This window comes from Phalaenopsis equestris, unplaced genomic scaffold, assembly GCF_001263595.1.
Source record: "Phalaenopsis equestris unplaced genomic scaffold, ASM126359v1 Scaffold000938, whole genome shotgun sequence".
Lineage (NCBI taxonomy): Eukaryota > Viridiplantae > Streptophyta > Magnoliopsida > Asparagales > Orchidaceae > Phalaenopsis > Phalaenopsis equestris.
In genome coordinates this window covers 636,839-652,017 of record NW_018165377.1, presented here as the reverse complement: position 1 = coordinate 652,017, position 15,179 = coordinate 636,839, and the positions used below count along the sequence as shown (strand labels likewise).

The window sequence follows — 15,179 nt, the reverse complement described above, 5'->3', positions numbered from 1 at the left end:
ATTAGGTATGTTAAAAAGACTTTTTGTTCGTGAACAACTCGTGTTCGCTCGTTAAGCAAATGAGTCGAACACGAACACATCTTTTGAGCTCGAAATATAAACGAGCCGAACACTAGCGAGCATTACACCCCTAGTAATTATTGTATATTTAAATATTTAATATTTAAATTTGATATTTACTTGAGTGCATTCTAGTTCTCAATCATATAAGAAGTAAATATGAAAATGTCTTTTTTTTTTTTAAGTTTTAATAGGGGTGATATTTTTTTATGTGAGTTATAATTTTAAAGTATTTACATGCGTGCTACTTAAAATATCTTATTTAGATATTCAGCCTAAAGAAATTTATACTAACCCACATAGTACTTATACTTGTAAACAATATAAGAATATATTCATACTTATCATTTATCTTAACTTTTGGTTATCACGAACATAACCAACACCTCTTATCACATATGTAGTCACAATAGATAGTATTTGTTCAAAGAACCAACTCAGAGCAGGAGGTAGGCAAGAACCATCCAGAGAAAATTAGTAGAAAAGATTAGAGCGTAGTATGTATTTAGAGAAGGTCAGAGAGACAAGATTGCAATAACCACAAGTAGCAGGAACATCTGTTAGCCAATTCATCCCATTGTTGGAGCAACAAGATTCATCATTAAAAAAATTTTAAAAAGACCATTGAGAATTAGAGAATTCCTTCCAGGATGTGAAGGTTCCGATTGAGGGTCTGTTTGGGGCAACTGTAGCTTATTGAATAATCTACTGATAAGCTGATTAAGAATAATCTGCTGATAACTTAGGTGCGGTGACTATTCCAAATTTTTATTTTTTTTTGGAAAATTTAGATCATTGCCAATAAACTCCCACCGCACATAGTGTGAAAACACTATTTTCTGTTTTTTGAAAACGCATAAGCTATCAAAACGCAGTTTACCCAAACAGACCAGTTTACCCAAACAGACAGACCAGGTGTGTTTTCAAAACGTCACCGCACCAAATAAGCTGCCCCAAACGGCCCTGAATCTCCAAAATTATAGAATCATCCCTATGTAATATGCATCCATAGTCATAATAGAGCCCCATGTAGAGATCAAGTCCAGACAAAAGGCACCACTCACCATTCCATTGCATGAAATAAAATAAATAAGTAGTGCATTAAGATATAATGAAATGCAAAAAATAACATTCTACTAGTAGTGAGAGAGAAATCTATTGTCAAACTTATGAAAAACTTATGCAGAAAAAACACCCCAAAACTCTAATCCATTCTAGATGTTAAGCACAAAAAATAGCATAACATGTGTCATAATAGGAACAAATTAGTTACAACAGTTCATCAACCTACCAAAGAGAACCGCATAACCAAACACGACAAAAACTTTGTAGAAAGAGAATTGAATCGACTAGTTTAAATTAATTAGAAAAAAAGATATAGGACGTAGAGATTGTGAAATTATGCTTAATCGGCTTCATTGGAATTGAAGGTGATTAAATCACCAGCAATATTAGTCTCATCCCAAATATTTGATTAGGATTCATGAATCTTCACTCTTCATTTCTGTTTTTGTTGCCATCGTAGGCAATTCATGTAAAGTGTATGTTCTAAAATGCTAAATCAAAACGTTTGGCAAAGTGGAATATTGATCCATTAATCATTGGTGTTGTTCGGGCAACTCTAAATATATCTCAATTTTGAAATGAGTTTTTTGTATCTTTATTTATTTATTTATTTTTTGGGTGTTGATTGATGGTGTCAACCATTTGAGATTATTTGATAGCATTAGGGCAGTCAGAAGAGTTTGTTGTTTGCAAACAGCTTACACTCTAGATAACATCATTATTATTGTTTAGGTAATCTATTGCTGGCATCAACGACGTTTAGAGAGTATTTATATAGTGGTTTACTGGGGGCATTTGAAAATTTTAGGCAATATTTTGTTGTGTTTGTGGAGCCAAAAACATCCCAAAACCTCGATGCCTAAGCACTGGGTTTGGGTGCCTAAGTGTCCATTGTTGGACGCTTGCACCCTTGTTTGGGCGCAAGCAGAGAAGCCTTGGGTGCCCAAGCTCCCAACAAAGCTAGGCGTAGTTTTCTGCTTCCCGAGAGCTTGACGCTTAGGCGCCAAGTCTGGGCGTCTAAGCGCCACGAGCGGTTGACTTTGGGATTTCAGTTTTAATCCTGATTTCGAGCAGATTTCGCAAGAGCTTGGAATTTTCTTCCTGTGTATTCTTCAACAAGCATCTCAGTGAACGGTGAGAAGTGTCGACGAGGTGGATTCGAAGATTTAACGTGATTTTCTTGCGTCTGATTAGTGAAGGAAGATTGTTGAGTGTGTCCTGTAAGTTTCTTTGTGTGTTGAGATGAAACATGTGCGAGTTCCCATAGTAAATTTCTTGATAGTATGACTCCATAGTTTTTCCCATTATTAGGCTTTTTCATGTAAAATTCTTATGTGCTTATCTCTTTGCTATTTATTATATTTTCTGTTCATTCTTTTGCATCATGATTTAGCCTCTAATCGATGATAAAGTGGGAAATTACTTGGTATACAGTTATTATAGGTGTTAAATATGAGATCTATAATTTGTCCGTAAATCCCCGGCCCCAAAAAACCAGAAATCCCAATTTGGCATCTACTTTCTTCGTCGGATCGAAGCCACTGACGCCGAAATTCGACTGATATTCTTCGTCGGAATTCAGCGGAGGGGCCATACTCGGGGAGAGAGAAGCAATGAGTTCTCTGGGGACGGCGAAGGGCATCCTGGAGATCGCCAAATTCGCATTGTACATCGCCATTCCGGCCTCTCTAACCTATGCAGTCGCCACTGATTCCGGCACTCTTCACAAGCTCATGGGATTCGTGAGTCGTACGTCTCTCTCTCTCTCTCTCTCTCTCTCTCTCTCTCTCTTAGGGCATAGTTCGCCCGCGATTATTACTCAACAAGTTTGCTTATTAACAATCTGATGGAAGAGCTAGTTCTGACCTTTTCTTCAATCTCAACTCTCTTATATACAAAAGTCTCCCATGGTTGGGCACGCATTGTAGATTAATTTGGTTATTATAATTGTCTCCTGCATCTGTTTCTTTGTTGGTAAATCGTGGGGATTGTTTAATTCCTTTGTTCATTTGAAAGTTTGGGTTTTTCCCTTTTTGTGGTTATCTGACATGACTAATGTTTAACAAATTAATCTAATGTTTATAAGTAAGAAGTTGGCCTTATGTAAAAAATATAAATAAAAATTTGTGGAAAGTTTACTGAAGTGATAGAGAATAGTAATTTGATTACTCTAAACTGTATGCTGTACAAAGGGATGTATGCATAGTGTAGATAGAATTGATTATGCAAGGATAGTGGTCCCAATGTAGGATAGTGGAGAGGAAAGCAGGTTGTTAAGAATAGAGGAGATGAGCTTGGTTGTTTTAACCAGCTGAGATGCATTATGTGTAATAGGGCCCCTCAAATTAATAATTCGAGCCTTGGATTGTTAATTTGGTTCTGAGATCACGGAATCTTGAGGTTGGTAGCGCTTTGGTCAAAATGTTGGCGATTTGATCATGTGTGGCAGTATGATTCACTGAGATTGTCTTCGTGGAGATTTGGTCCCGAAGAAAGTAGAAGTTGATTTCTATATGTTTCGTTCTGGTGTGGAAGATAGGATTTGTTGTGGTGGTGAGAATAGATGTATTGTCCCAGTAGACTGGTGTCAGATCGGAGATGGGGATGTCAAATTCCTGAAGTAGTTGTTGGAGCCAAATGGTGTATGTGACTGCGGCAGCTACAAGCTTGGTATTCCGCCTTTGTGGACGAGCGTGCTACTCTTTGTTGCTTTTGGAATTTCTAAGAGAATAATGTGCAGCCTAGGAATGTGTAGAAGCCAATGGTCGATTTGTAGCGGCTCCTGCTCAATCACAATCCGAGTAGGTGCGAAGGTGTAGCCTCCCTTTCGCAATTGGTACGCCGTTGTTTAGAGTCCCCTTAAGGTAGAGAATAATTTATTTTAAGAGTTGGAAGTAAATTTATGTGGGATTGTGCATGTGTTGGTAAGCAAATTGATTGCAAATGTGATGTTTGGTCGAGTAATGGTTTCGCATTGTAGGGATTCGATGAGGTTGTGATAGAGGGCTGGGCTGGGAAGAGTTCTATTGGTGGTGATTGAGTTGGAGATTTGGTTTGAAGAGGCGTTTGTATAGGTTTGCAAGTGTCCATGCCGGCTTGTTGCAAAATTGGGGAGAGGTATTGGGATTGAGTCAAGAGCAGCCTTGATTTTGTGTGATGAATCTGTATTCCTTGGATTGAGAGATGGTACTTATATCTTTCATGGAGAATTTGTTGTGGAGGTTTTTGATCAGTATGGTGGAAAATTGTTGTTGTTTCTTGTTATGAGAATGTATTCGACATAAAGAAGTAGAAATTTGTAATGGGTACCTTGGGAGTGTATCAAGAGGGAGGGATCCGCTATACTTTGAAAAAATTACTGGTGTTTGGGATTGCTTGAGAAGGTGGAAAACCATTGTCGGGGAGCCTATTTCAATCTATACATAGCTTTACTAAGCAGACAAACATAGTTGGGACGTTGAGTGCTTTACATTTTTCATATATATAATATCTTCTAATTGTCAGTCAATAAATGCGTTTGATATGTCTAATTGGAGAATCCTAATTGTGGAGGGCAATAGTTAGGAGTAGTCGAATGGTTGGAAACTTAACAATTCTGATTTGTTGTTGGATTTGTTTGATGGTTGTGTTAAGCTGGATTGAAATCATGTTGCAAAAGAGAGCAAATTTCATAGATGTTTCTCTTCTGTATGTCATTGGATATAACCATGTGTAACGAGTAAAGTCTTCAATGAAAAATATATAATAGTTGTAATTAGCAGTAGATAATATTGGGGAGGCTCCCCAAATACATATGTAAATGAAAATGAAAAATTACTTGTAGAGGTAGATATGGGAAAAGGTAATTTGTGACTTTTAGATTGCATGCAAGGGGTACAGGTGGGGGGATTGAGTGATATATGCAATTCTTTGTGGCTGTTAGAGATAGTTTGAAGAATGGTTGGATGTGGGCGACCGAGTCTTTGATGCCAAGGGAATGTATGAGTGGCTGACTGCAGAGCTCAAACTTGCTAGATTTGATAAATGTCATTGTCGATTTTGCATTTATGAAGACTTTTTTTGGTGATCTTGTCCTGAATGTGATAACCATGAGAATTGATGAGATGGTACAATTATTGTCAGTTGCTAGCTTCTGGACGGATAAGAGGTTATGAGATCAGTGTGGATTGTATCGAAGATAAGATAGATGCAGCTTACGGGTGGGATTTGGTAGTATTCCTTTCCCCATGTGAGTGATGGGTAGTGCAGCTGCATTGCCAACTATGATCTATTCAGTTCATGGTAAGATGTGACGATGCTCCTGTATGCAAGATCCATTCATTGGAGGGATATGTGGTAGTTTTCGTGAGCGCCTTCTGCTTCTTGTCAAAGGGAACGTAGCTCATATTCGATCTTTGTTAGCAATAAAATGCGGAGTGCCCAGGTTTCTCACATATCCGACATTGAATATTTGCTTTCGAATTGGGTATACTGTTGTGTGTAGTGGATGGAGTGGATCGATTGGTTGGGTTAAGATGAGCTCTTCCACCAGGTTTGTATTTGGATGTAGCATCATTTGAGTTAAGGGAGAGTAGTGCTAGTTGTGGGGTTGCTTCTTCTTTGGTTAAATCAACAGCAACATTTACATCTTCACTATAGAGTAGTTAATATAGACCGTCAACGTGAATTGGGGTGAGCTAGGTTCATATTACTGCTTCGAAGGAGTTATATGTCGGTGAGAGACCATTAAAGATGTATAGTTTGATGTCTTCTGGCTCAATGGTGGATCCTGCCGCTGTAATTTGATCTACCAACACTTTTACTTCGGTAAGGTATTGGTGCATATTATTTTGCATCATAGATGTGGTGTAGGTCATTTTTTTAGCTGGATCTGGAGGATTGCAGCCGTTTTTTGCAGAGTGTATTAGAAGGATGCAGCGGGATCCAAATTAAGAACATATGGAAGTATATTAGGGGATATAATGGAGAAGATTGCTGTTGAGAGGTTTTGATCTATTTGTTTCCAGACAAGGTATTTTGGGTTGGGTATGAATTAGCTATTGGAATCGATGAGATGTAGGGCTGCTTAGTCAAGAGTGTCGTCTTGGAATGTCTAAGAACTCTTTGCCTGAAAGAGTTTGCTGATTTGGGTGCTCCAAATAGTGTAGTTTTCTGTGGTAAGTTGCGTGGATTCTAGAGATTTGTTGTGAGTGAGAAGGAATTTCAGGGAAGGGGGGGTGTATGAGGTATTTGCGGGCTGGGCAAAATTAATGGTGCTGGTTTGGGATGATGTCATGACTGCTTCATTGGGAAGAGAGTTATTTGAGGAAGAGGAAGAAGAGAGCTGAGAAAAGAGAATGAGGAGAATTCTCAGCCTGCTTTGATATCATGTGGAATGTTTACTGAAATGACTCGATCCGCGGCCTGCGTTTAGTGTAAAAACTCCACTGCGTTTTTGGATAAGCTGCCGAAACATGTTTTCCAAACGGTGAGGCGCGACGCACATATAAGCTGCCCCAAACGGGCCCGAAGTTGAGTGTAGTAGGCATGGAAAGTATATTTGTTTGCTGGTTGTAGTAAGTTGGTTTGAAATCATGTTGCAAAAGAGAGTAAATTTCATAGATGTTCCTCTTTTGTATGTCATTGGATATAACCATGTTTAACAAGTAAAGTCATCAAGAAAAATATATAATTGTAATTATCAGTAGATAATATTGGGGAGGTTCCCCAGACATATATGTAGACTAAATGAAAGTTAAAAGTACTTGTCGAGGTAGATATGGGAAAATGTAATTTGTGACTTTTAGATTGCATGCAAGGGATATTAGAGGAGGAATTGAGTGATATATGTGACTCTTTGTTGCTGTTAGAGATAGTTTGAAGAATGGCGTGTGGGGGTGCCCGAGTCTTTGATGCCAAGGGAATGTATGAGTGGCTGATTGCAGAGCTCAAACTTGCTGGATTTGATAAATGCCATTGTCGATTTTGCATTTATGAAGACTTTTCTTGGTGATCTTGTCCTGAATGTGATAACCATGAGAATTGAATGAGATGGTACAATTATTGTCAGTTGCTAGCTTCCGGACGGATAAGAGGTTATGAGATAAGTGTGGATTGTATTGAAGTTAAGATAGATGCAACTTACGGGTGGGATCTGGTAGTATTCCTTTCCCCATGTGAGTGATGGGTAGTGCAGTTCCATTGCCAACTATAATTTGTTCAGTTCCATGGTATTTTTCTTGTCGTTAGAGATTTGCAAAGTTTGGAGTTAGATGTCATGATGCTCTTGTATACAAGATCCCCTCATTTGAGGGATATTTAGTTGCTTTGAGCGCCTTCTGCTTCTTGTCGGAGGGAACATAGCTCATATTCGATCCGGTGTCAGCAAGAAAAAGCGGAGTGACCAGGTTTCTCACATATCCGACATTGAATTTTGGGTTTGGAATTTCGTATGTTGTTGTTGTGTAGTGGATGGAGTGGATCGATTGGTTGGGTCAAGTGGAGCTCTTCCACCGGGTTTGTATTTGGATGTAGCATGATTTGAGTTAAGGGAAAGTAGTGCTAATTGTGGGGCAGCTTCTTCTTTTGCTAAATCAACAACAACATTTACTTCTTCACTATAAAGTAGTTAATATAGATCATCAACGTGAATTGGGGTGAGCTAGGTTCAGATTGCTGTTTCGAAGGAGTTATATGTGGGTGAGAGACCACTAAGGATGTATAGTTTGATGTCTTTTGGCTCAATGGTGGATCCTGCCGCTGTAATTTGATCTACCAGCACCTTTACTTCTGTAAGGTATTGGTGCATATTGTTTTGCTTCATAGAGATATGGTGTAGCTCATTTTTTGTGTTGGATCATACTTGAACGGTGTGAGGATTGCAGCTGTTGTCTGCAGTTGGATTAGAAGGATGCAGTGGGATCCAGATTAAGAACATATGGAAGTATATTCGGGGATATAGTGGAGAAGATTGTTGCTGAGAGGTTTTGATCTATTTGTTTCCAAACAAGGTATTTTGGGTTGGGTATGACCTGGCTATTGGAATCGTTGAGATGTTGGGCTGCTCAGTCGAGCGTGCCGTCTAGGAATGTCTGAAAACTCTTTTCCTTAAAGAGTTTGCTAATTTGGGTGCTCCAGATAGTGTAGTTTTCTGTGGTAAGTTGAGTGGATGCTAGAGATTTGTTGTGAGTGAGAAGGAATTTCAGGGAATGGGGGATGTAGGAGGTATTTGCGGACTGAGCAGAATTTATGGTGTTGGTTTGGGATGATGTCACAACTTTTTCACTGGGAAGAGAGTTATTTGAGGAAGAAGAAGAAGAGAGTTGAGAAAAGAGAATGAGGAGAATTCTTTGCCTGCTGTGATATTATGTGAAAAGTTTACTGAAATGATAGAGACCAGTTTTTTCGATTACAACACATCATTGCCCCAGGGACACATTGATTCTTCTCATAATGAGTGATATGCTGACGGACTTTGATTATCTTGTGACCTGTTCTTTACTGAATTCATCAGACCCTCTTTGACTTTTTTAAGCCACTATTTCGTAAGCGGTTTGTGATAAATTATTCTCTTGATTGAGAAAAAATATTCTCTTGAATGAGAAATTTATCCATAAAAATATTGAGGGATATTTGTATTATTATTATTATTATTATCGGTCAATTCTAAATTGATGGCAAATCTTCTCAGAATTATTTCTATGAATCCAATAGCTAGAACTTTGATTTGTCACACCGATGTGTTCATGACATTGAAATCTACAGTATGTATTGAGATCACCGACTAGAAATATTTCCACTTCCTTTTGAGTTTAAGCTTAGGTCAAATGGGTCAATTGGGATAATGAATGGGCAACATTTATGGTTTCTTCATATGAGAAAATGATTTGCATCATTCTTTGCTGGTAGTTATAGGGAATATTTAAAATAAATATGAGGATGTCATTTTGGAAAACGTAAAGTAGCCTCTCATTCAGTTCATTTTTGGAGATATTTCTATGCTTGGAAGGCTTGTTCTTTCTTCACAACCATTGTCACCTCAAAACTTTTTCACAACCTTCAATTGCTTTGTAGCCATTGTTGCACTATGATCCACTGCAACTTCCACTTGCACAATGGCCATTGCTCTGAAACCCATGCTACAACAAGTTTTGCATTGCAACAAGACCTATGTTGTGACTTTTGCTTGCATTGCAGTCGTCCACATACCGAGATCCACCACAATGTATTACAACTATCGCTGCATTAAGATTTATGCTGCAATTGCCTATGTTGTTGTGGTTTCCTTTATGATTAAGACAATAACTATCTTTCCTAATGCCTGTGCTGCAGCTATTTCCTATCACGCATGTGGAGCAATTTTCTCCAATAAACCGGTTGCATAACTATCTTTTTTAAGAACTTACTTGCACCATACTTGCCTTCCTTTTGATCTACATTGTGATTTTATTCCTTAAGAAACTGCAAACATCTTTCTCAAAATTGGTGCCGTCGCCATCTCATACAAGAAGTTTATTCGTTGCTACCTTTTGTCTGTAGGGGGTGTAAACGAGTCACTTGTGTTCGGCTCGTTTATATTTCGGGCTCAAAAAGTGTGTTTGTGTTCGGCTTGTTTGCTTAACGAGTCGATCATGAGCTGTTCACGAACAAAGAGTCATTTTAACAACCCTAATCATATAACCATAAGACAATAAGGGTTTGAGCAAGTTGAATCTAATTTAATAATTTTTATTCTATTTTCCTAATCAATATTTTAATTGATTATAAATCTTTGTAGCCTTGTAGTCAATTAAATTTTTTTAAAATACTGCTTAATATATATATATATATATATAAACTTGATGAGTAGTATTTCGAGCCAAAACGAGTCGAACACGAACGAATACATCTTAGTTCGTGTTCGGCTCGATTAACTTATCGAACGAAATTAACGAGCCGAACACGAGTTGTTCACGAACAATGAGCCGTTTTGACAACCCTACCTTCAGGTACACCAACCACCATTCTACAGTGCAACTATTGACAAAAATTTTTGTAGCTTTTTTTTTTTTCCCCTTGCATTGGCATCTTCTCTAGCCATGGGGAAAGACCATATCTTGTTACTGTTTTATACTAATAGTTCTTTTTCAATTGGATAAAGCCTCTAGGTTTTTTCCCTTCTTGTGTTTACACGTAATAATTTTTATAATCTATTCTTTTTTGTTTGTAGAGATTAAAATGATTAAGGCAATCAACATTGTTTCATATTTTATCGATTTGATTTATCTCATGTAAACTGGTTGGCTCCATATGTGGAAAATATTTCACCTATGTTGATTAACAATTGTGATCATTGTGACATCTTTGGCTGATTAGCACAACTAAGACAAGGTTCCGTGCTTCCTCAATATTATCTTTTAAGGTACAATAATGACATTGGTCAACAAATTTAAAGTGGACTCTGCCACTCATAATTCATTAATTTTGCTTCACTTATTAATTCAAAAGCATGGATCAGTTCTAGGATAACACTTTTTTATCCTTCAATGAGAAATATAGTTGGTCCAAAAAAGCCCCTTCTCTATAATTGTTGGAATCATTGATCCATTCAATCCACTATGATAACAAAAAAGCTTGATGTTTATGTTTGGATGATAAGTAGCTTGTGTTTAGCTTGTTTTCTACGATATCGTTTACTTTTTGAGTGAAATACAAGCATAACATTATTTAGTTGTCTTTCATTCGATTGTAGCTTGATTATGCTTATATAATTATAAAAAAATAAAAGTCTATTCCATATATTTTATTGATGATAGAGTGGACACATGGTTAATTATATAATTTATGGGGCACAACGACAATAGATATTGTCCTACAGTTATGCGGAGAACAATATAAATCTTTTATGCGACAATTGTTGGGATCTCGAACTTGAAATCTATATACCCTAGAAATTAGGGATCATGTTGTTTGATCCTAAGGATTTTATGTGTATATGCATCAAGGCTTAAAATTGCGCAATTAGATATTGGGGGGTTTTTCTTCAATGAGGTGAGGCATAAGCCTCAAGGCATTTTGAGGCGTAAGCCTTGCAATTAAAAATTGTGCAGAGCAAAAACGAAAGTAAAAATTAACATATCAACATACTAACGTATAAACATATAAAAGGGAGATATATTAACATCTTAACATAGAAAAAATTAGAAAAAAATAAATGAAAATTTGGATACAAATTAAGGACTAGCTCCTTGCCACGTTATGCAAAGTCTCTTTCTTCAATTTGCTCAACCATAGGAGAGGATGCCTCAATCACTGAAAGATAGCACCCCTTGTGGTTGAGTTAGGATTGCAAATGAACTAAAGCGTTTGAGAAGCTACTAATGGCTCAGCTCGATTAAAGCTCGTTTATGATCATTTGATTAATTAGTTGAATGAGTTTGAATACTTGCATAGGCACTCTTTTATTAAATGAACAAGCTTGAATGACTTATTGTTTGGTTTAGTCATATTCATGAATATTATTATTAATAGTTCGTCAACAATCTCGATTAAAACTTCATTATGGATTGATTAAATCTTATCATGAACAATACTGTTTAAATGTTTTATTTTAGGTTCAACAACTTTGTTTGATATGATTCGTTTATTTTTTTTTTTGAATAAGAATAAGTTGCTCGTATAAAGCTCTAGTCAATCTCGATTAAAGTTTGATTAAGCTTTAATTTGAGTTCATTTTTTTTATTAAATGAGCTGCTTGTTAATAAGCTCAATAAGATCATACATGAATCGAGCTCCAATCCAGTTTAAGCCGAGCACGAACAGGGTAGCTCTAAATGTGCTTGTGCTCTAACAGAGGCTTAAAAGCTCGAATCGAGCTCGAACAAGCTCGAGCTTGAGCAAGTGCCTGCTTGGCTCAGCTCGGGTCATTTCTAGTCTTAGTTAGGGGTGTAAACGAACCGAACACGAACGAACAAAGTTTGTGTTTGTGTTCAGTTCGTTTAAAATTTAATTTGTTTGAAATAAGCTCGTGTTCGTTTCTTAACGAACGAGCCGAACACGAACCGAACACGAGCTGTTCGCGAACGACGAGCCAATTTGACATCTCTAATATTAATATATAAAAATAATATTATATATTAATTATATAACTTATATTATATAAATATACAATATCTATATTAGTATATTACTACTATAGTATATTAATATATTATTATTATTATTTTATTATATATTATAATTTATAAAATTTAATGTTTTAAAATATAATAAATTTTTTATATATAATTATTTTATATTATTTTATATTTCAAACAATAATGATTCGAACACGAACGAACGCATCACTGTTCGTGTTTGGTTCGTTTAACTAACCGAACGAAAAAAATTTGTTCGCGTTTGTCTCGCTTACTTATCGAACAAATCAAACACGAATTCATTGACGAACCGAACACGAACTGTTCGCGAACAACGAGCTTTTTTGACAGCCCTAGTCTTAGTTGAGCCTTCATTCACGTGGAAGCACTCTTAAAAAGTAATAAATCCATGAAACGAATTCCTCGAGAAGAAATTGAAAACATGAATTGAGTGTAATATCTCTGCTGCAACTGGTTGTCTTTCAGAAATGTTTCCAGTTCCTGTCAATGAAATACAACTTACAAAGGTTAAAAAACCTACCACCTTCTGTTTGCTAACAGGAATCTATTATTCAATTTGAGTTTGAAACATTGCATGACTTTTAAACTTTATTATTAGTGTGGCTCTAGTTCTTCTCTGCTATATATCACTTTCATTTAAGCTGTTCATCCCTTCACTTTGTTACTGAAGTATCCTGCTGTTCTTTACACAGAGGCCTTATGTTGTTTATCCTCCTGAGGGTCCTCCTCCTCCATCCCCAGAAGAGCTACGTGACATGGCCAGGGAGTTGGCGCGTAAGAATAAAGGTAGCTGATTAAATCTAGGAAAATTTACATACTAACACAAAATTCTTATATATTTACATATCTCACACCTAAACTTTCATATTTACATACATAACAGGTTGGTGCTTTAATTTACCCTATGCATGAATGTGTATTTCACTTTAAAAAGTGGTAATTGCGTGCTTTTTTTTTTTTTAATGTGATATTAAAGATTTTGAGTGTTGTGTGTAAATATGAATGTTTAGGCGTGGGATATGTAAATCGACCATTGAACTGCTGTAATTTCACCATTTAAATCTGCAAAATTTCTCACAGCATTCATACCGTTGGCCATTTTTATATTTATCACCAATTGTATGGTTTTACCAGCTTATACTCTTCAATGAATCTTCTTAAGATTAGGAAATAATAATGCAAAATTTGCGTCCGGAGTCCAGTAAGCATATGTCACGGGGGCATGTGGGCCTCAATCCTCTTAAAAACCTACCAACCAGTGTACTGCAGTATGGAGGGCCATTTGCCACATGTCAAGTGTTGATGGACTCCTGTCACAAATTTGTATCCGGTGTTCTGATAGAATAATCTCTCTAAGATTAGCGGTCCTTTCACCTTAATGGCTTTTCATGTGTAGTAGATATGCTTTTATGAGCTTGTATTTAGCCAAAATTAAGTTAAATATATGGTATGTATCAATAAACATTTCAAAATTGAGATAATATGTGATGCAAACATTAAGTTATGGATTTGAATTTTTGTCTCGAGAAGAAAACATATTTATTTAGTTTTTATTATAGAAAGAAAGGTGCCATCATACTTTAGGATTAGAAGAATCGTTGATGTAATTTCTTACAATCATCTATAATAAAATCTGCAGCAATGGCGGCCGTGGTGTTAAAAATTGGGCTAGAACATTCGCCGGTTCAACCGTGATCCGATTAGTTCGGTTTAGTCCAAGCTTAGAATTATTTCTGGATAGAACTAAGATTGAATTGGTTATAATTGGGCGAATGGTGAAACGTACAACTTCTAAAGAATTTTTCAATTCAAATAATATCAAATTTTAGCCTTTTGATTTTCATGGGATGACCATAAATAAGATATTTAAATTGAAAATAAAAAAAAAAAAACTTATCTTTTCTTAAATTTTTATCTAGAATATTATTCAAAATATTGAAATGATTATTTTAAATTAATTTTTTTTGTTGAATCAATAAAAATGATATTAATATATTATTATTATTATTATTATTATTATTTTATTTAAATTATTTTAAAATAATTTAAATATACATTATGTCTTTCAATTAAATATCTGGTTTAACCTCGGTTGGACCATTGAACATTGAATATTTATTTCTTGTGGTTCGTTGTCCGGTCCGGCTTTCATGACTTTGATATCAATTGATTTAGAGGCATCTGTTTAGTCATTTCGTGGGTTTGAAATATGATTTAACACTACCACTGTCGGGTCTCTAGTCTCATATATAAAAAAGTTGAGAGTTGTGTTTGGTAATTGACAGCCAGCATAATTTTTTTGTCGAAAGAGTCAAGGCATGAACCCTTTTGATCATTGTGTAAATGCTAGAACGCTCCCTAGCAGCGGTACATTTTATGAAATGAATACAATAAAAAGTATGCAAGGTCCGCTAAACTGGCACCCAAGTCTAGTGTGTGATAAGCAAAGTGTTCCCACAGTATGGACGTTTATGTGCATAAAGTTAGTTCATAAAATTAATATTAAGATATGATTTTGGAATATAAATATTCTCATAGATTCATTAATAAAATGAGTAGATATTATATTTTATGTAAAGGTGAATATCACATGCATTCAAAAAATTAAATCGGTTGGAGAAAAGACTGAGGAGATTAATAGCTTAGGTTTTGGTATTTAGATAGAAGGCACACTACAATTTGTTTGTAATTATACATAAGAGTGAAAGATAATATCGTAAAAATTAATAGAATTGGAGATAGAATTGCAACTCTAAAGATTATTATTGATATTACGATTTTTAATGTTATAGTATGTATGAACCTCGAGTAGGTTTAGATAAATTTTCAAAAGAGAATTTCTGGAATTACTTAGAAAAATTAATATCATCGAATTAGATTGAGCAACTAAAATACAAAAAAAAATTATTTTTATGAGTAAACTTTAACATTTTAAGATTT

General features: G+C 35.8%; 1 protein-coding gene across 4 annotated transcripts; it reads left to right on the top strand.

Annotated features, from left to right (window-relative positions):
• Nucleotides 1-2,572: 2,572 nt before the first annotated feature.
• On the top strand, nucleotides 2,573-13,739 carry LOC110032427. 4 transcript variants are annotated; one of them, XM_020736058.1, is made up of 3 exons: nucleotides 2,573-2,867; nucleotides 12,932-13,025; nucleotides 13,123-13,367. In XM_020736058.1, exons 1-3 carry the CDS (start codon nucleotides 2,739-2,741, stop codon nucleotides 13,149-13,151), a joined length of 252 nt encoding a protein of 83 aa, XP_020591717.1. In that variant the 5' UTR covers nucleotides 2,573-2,738; the 3' UTR covers nucleotides 13,152-13,367. The 4 variants fall into 4 exon arrangements, with proteins under 4 accessions (XP_020591717.1, XP_020591716.1, XP_020591718.1 ...); XM_020736057.1 differs by lacking the exon at nucleotides 13,123-13,367 and adding an exon at nucleotides 13,407-13,739 and having other exon boundaries at nucleotides 2,574-2,867; XM_020736059.1 differs by lacking the exon at nucleotides 13,123-13,367 and adding an exon at nucleotides 13,374-13,739 and having other exon boundaries at nucleotides 2,575-2,867.
• The last annotated feature ends 1,440 nt before the right edge of the window (nucleotides 13,740-15,179 follow it).

Excerpts from the sequence above, each read along its gene's own strand:
- LOC110032427 (XM_020736057.1), top strand. The coding sequence starts at position 2,739 with ATGAGTTCTCTGGGGACGGCGAAGGGCATCCTGGAGATCGCCAAATTC. Across the intron at positions 2,868-12,931 it reads TTCACAAGCTCATGGGATTC|AGGCCTTATGTTGTTTATCC; the intron begins GTGAGTCGTACG and ends TTCTTTACACAG. Across the intron at positions 13,026-13,406 it reads GTTGGCGCGTAAGAATAAAG|GAAATAATAATGCAAAATTT; the intron begins GTAGCTGATTAA and ends TCTTAAGATTAG.